The sequence below is a fragment of the Acomys russatus genome, chromosome 20 (assembly GCF_903995435.1).
Source record: "Acomys russatus chromosome 20, mAcoRus1.1, whole genome shotgun sequence".
Classification (NCBI taxonomy): Eukaryota; Metazoa; Chordata; class Mammalia; order Rodentia; family Muridae; genus Acomys; species Acomys russatus.
This window is the reverse complement of record NC_067156.1, coordinates 21,602,541-21,605,891: the sequence shown is the minus strand read 5'-3', so window position 1 is coordinate 21,605,891 and position 3,351 is coordinate 21,602,541. Positions and strand designations below refer to the sequence as shown.

Genomic DNA, 3,351 nt, shown 5'->3' with positions numbered 1-3,351 from the left:
ACCTGATTGCTGCCGTCTGAACATCACGCTGATAACTGTGTGTGAACAAATCGAGTGTTTGGGCTTTAGGGTCACTGCCCAGATTCATCCCGAGAGAGAGAGAGAAAGAGAGAGAGAGAGAGAGAGAGAGAGAGAGAGAGAGAGAGAGAGAGAGAGAGAGAGGCGCAGACAGACAGACAGACAGACAGATAGACAGACAGACACACTCTTGAGATCAATCAAAGCGAGCTCAAACTGACCACTAGTACACAAAGCAAACGTGCTTTTGTGGCTCACTCGGTGCATACACAAGTTTTGTGGCTTTCTGGTACTCTTTTTTTTTTTTTTTTTTTTAAACCATTGCAGCTGGAATATCAGGTGGTTTGTATTTTAGATTTATTTCACTGAAAACATAACTTAAATTATGACAATATTTCTCTATCGTAACCAAACGTTGTGGTGTGAGCTCTCTGCTCACCAACACTGCCATCTATGGAGAACTTACCCAAGAGTACACACTACGGCTGCACCTTTCCATAGCCCTATTTTTCTCCTTAAAGTATTTTAATTTGGCAAGTGTAGAATAATTTTTAAAAAGACAATCTAGCAGGGCAAGGCTTAGCAATTTATAATATATTTGTATGTACAATCCCAAATGAACTGAGAGCTGTAGGGCCAAATTTAAAACAAACCAACTTCAGACCCCTTCCCTGTGAGATGTACCATCCCATGGAAGTGTACACTTGGAATTTTGGGCGGTTTTTCCTATAAATTCTCTCACTCCTCAAGTGTTTGGCGTGATGGCAATGCATATTTGTGACCTAAGTCAGAATCAGGGACTTCTGGGGTGTTGTTCAGATTCGGTGAGGGACCATCCCCTCAGCAGCAGCAGCAGCAGCAGGCACTTCCTCCTTAAACTGGCAACTTCTAAAGCACTGAGTAACCAACTCTAAGTATGCTATCATCTCTTTCATCAGACGTTTATACCACAACTCTGCGGCACATCACCATGCGTATGAGAGGTTGTTGAACCTTTTCAAAGCTATGAATTGCTCTCATTTCAGCAATGCAAGAGCCTTCAGATGAACACCCAGGAAAAATGACCAAAAATGGATGCGAACATATACATTATTCAATGCTCATATAGCTTGGGGTTTTTAAAAATAGCAAAAACTAATGTCTTTCAAAAGTTGTACCTTTTTACACACCGCTTGTACTCAGGCAAAGGCAAACCAGAGGGAGAAAATCCTCCTAAGAACAAACACCCAGAATCCAGTGCCACCCGTCTCCAGCAGCATCAAAAAATAAATAAATAAATAAATAAATTAAGTTAAAAAGCTGTTAGATAAACCACTACCAGCAAAAGGATGAAAAACAAATTGAAAAAAAAGTTGCAACTTGGCAACAGTTGAAAGTGTGTTCAGATTCCCTATGATGAAAGCTTTGCACTCAAACAGTACGGAAAACAAGCCTCCTTATGTGTGTGTAGACAACAGAAAAGAAGAAGAAGAAAATGTAAGGAAAGAAAAATAATTTTCAGTGGAAAAAGATCTGAGCACATATGGAACCAATCCCAAGGTAAAAAAAAAGGGGGGGGGCTACCTGTTTAGAGCTTCAGAGCAGGGGATGAGGGGGAGCATCTGCTTCCCAAGAACAGGATGGCTTTTTGCATGCAGGACTTAAATAAACCACTTCAGCTCATCAAAGAGTAACACACCTCTTCTCAGTAATTACCCCTGCCTGGCCCCCGTGAGCTGCTTTCTCTTTAAAGCCCCACTACTTCATTACTCTGCCTTTAACTCTCCTAAATGATTCATTCTCGCCTTCTCCTGAGCACACGCTGCAGGGAAGCTAGTATTTAGGTTAAATTTCTACTGCCACTTGCTTTGGAGAGCTTGATGAGGGGGATAGCAGGAGGAATCTATTTTAATAAATCCATCACGATGAGGAAGGGCATACTGCAGCCCCCAACCCAAAACTAACTAGACACAGAAGTCCCTGTGACAAACTATAACCTGAGCAAAGTCACTAATTTAGGAAAGCAGAGTCCACGTGGGTAAGAGGTTATCACCCTAGTGGCAGCCAGTTCCACACAGGGAGGGCGGGAGAGTCTGGCGGATGCTTGCAGCTGCACCGGCCTAGGCACTTGGGGAGAGCCTGGTTACCTCAGACTAGAGTTTAGCTCTTGCCCAGACACTGACTAAGCTGGGGAGATATCAAAGGCAGAGGGGCTAGTCCAACACCCTCACCCTCAGGAGGTGTCGCAGCGAGAGGGACAACTAAGCATGCACGCTGCAGGCGTTCCCTGCTTCAGCCCGCGCCTCCACGCTCCGCCCGGTCCAGCACCCCTCGCCTTACCGTCCCAGCTCTGACTCCACCTCGAAGAAATCGCTCAGAGCATCCCGGTTAGAGCCGTCTATCCAGTAATCCGGGACGAGGTTCCCAGACCCAGCATCAGCGCTGACTGAGGAGCAAGACGAGGAGGAACAAGAGGGCACCGTGACTTTCAGCATCTTCGCCGCGGGACTCTGGAAGACGCCGCTGCCGCCGGAGCTGGAGCTGGAGCCGCCAGCCGCCGCCTGCAACACCGGAGCGAGAGGAGGCGTCCTTCAGCGCGCACACGCCCACCGCTGAGCAGGGCTGCCGCTCGCCGCCGTGCTCGGGAGCGAGGGCGGGCGTTGAGGCTGAGACCGCGGGCACCAACGCTGGGGAACCCGGAGCCACCGCCAGCCGGCAGAGACCAGGTTGGGCGCTGCAGAGCTCAGGCGCCCTCCCCCTCGCTCCCGCCGCCCCACCTCCGCGCCTCCCTCCCGCCTGCCCTGCCAGCCCCCTCCCTGAGCTCCTCTCCCTTCCAGGCTGTGGCTGCAGCGGAGGCCAAAAAGCGCCTTTGCAAATATAGGAGCTTGGGGATGCCACTAGGACATCCGGCATGCATCTTCCTACACGCCCTCCCTCCGGCAAGAGCCAACAACCTAGACCGCTCAGTCAGAGGCTTGCTCAGGGAGTGGAAGGCACCAAATGCGTGGTGAAAAAAGAGACCTGGTCGTCACTGGCGCAACTCATGTTTCCCGGAGCTTGGCTTGAAGCAGGCGAATCCCTTCCACCTTGCACCAGCTACCCAGCCACCCCTTGCTGGTCCTTATGTCAAAGCTTATATGGATGACAGAGGAGGGTGTCTGTAGCTGGCAGCCAGCTCCTGGCTGGCCTTCTCTGCTGGAACTCAATGCACACCGGAGAAGAAAGGGCCTAGGTCCATGCTGACCTGACTCACCTTTGAGTGAAGTCTTCAATTTGTCATCACGGCTGGTGGCATTGTCGCCTCTGGCTCTGCTGGAGCTCCTAAAAGGGCACACATTTGGCTGTGTCTAGTTC

The 3,351-nt window shown here is 49.8% G+C and overlaps 1 protein-coding gene across 1 annotated transcript in view; it reads right to left on the bottom strand.

The window, feature by feature from the left end:
* Positions 1-2,553, bottom strand: part of Camk4 (calcium/calmodulin dependent protein kinase IV) — a 222,539-nt gene extending 219,986 nt beyond the window's left edge. The window contains exon 1 of the mRNA XM_051163507.1: positions 2,338-2,553. Within this exon, the coding sequence (XP_051019464.1) occupies positions 2,338-2,492 (155 nt within the window). The 5' untranslated portion in view covers positions 2,493-2,553. The remainder of the gene's footprint in view (positions 1-2,337) is intronic.
* Positions 2,554-3,351: the final 798 nt, after the last annotated feature.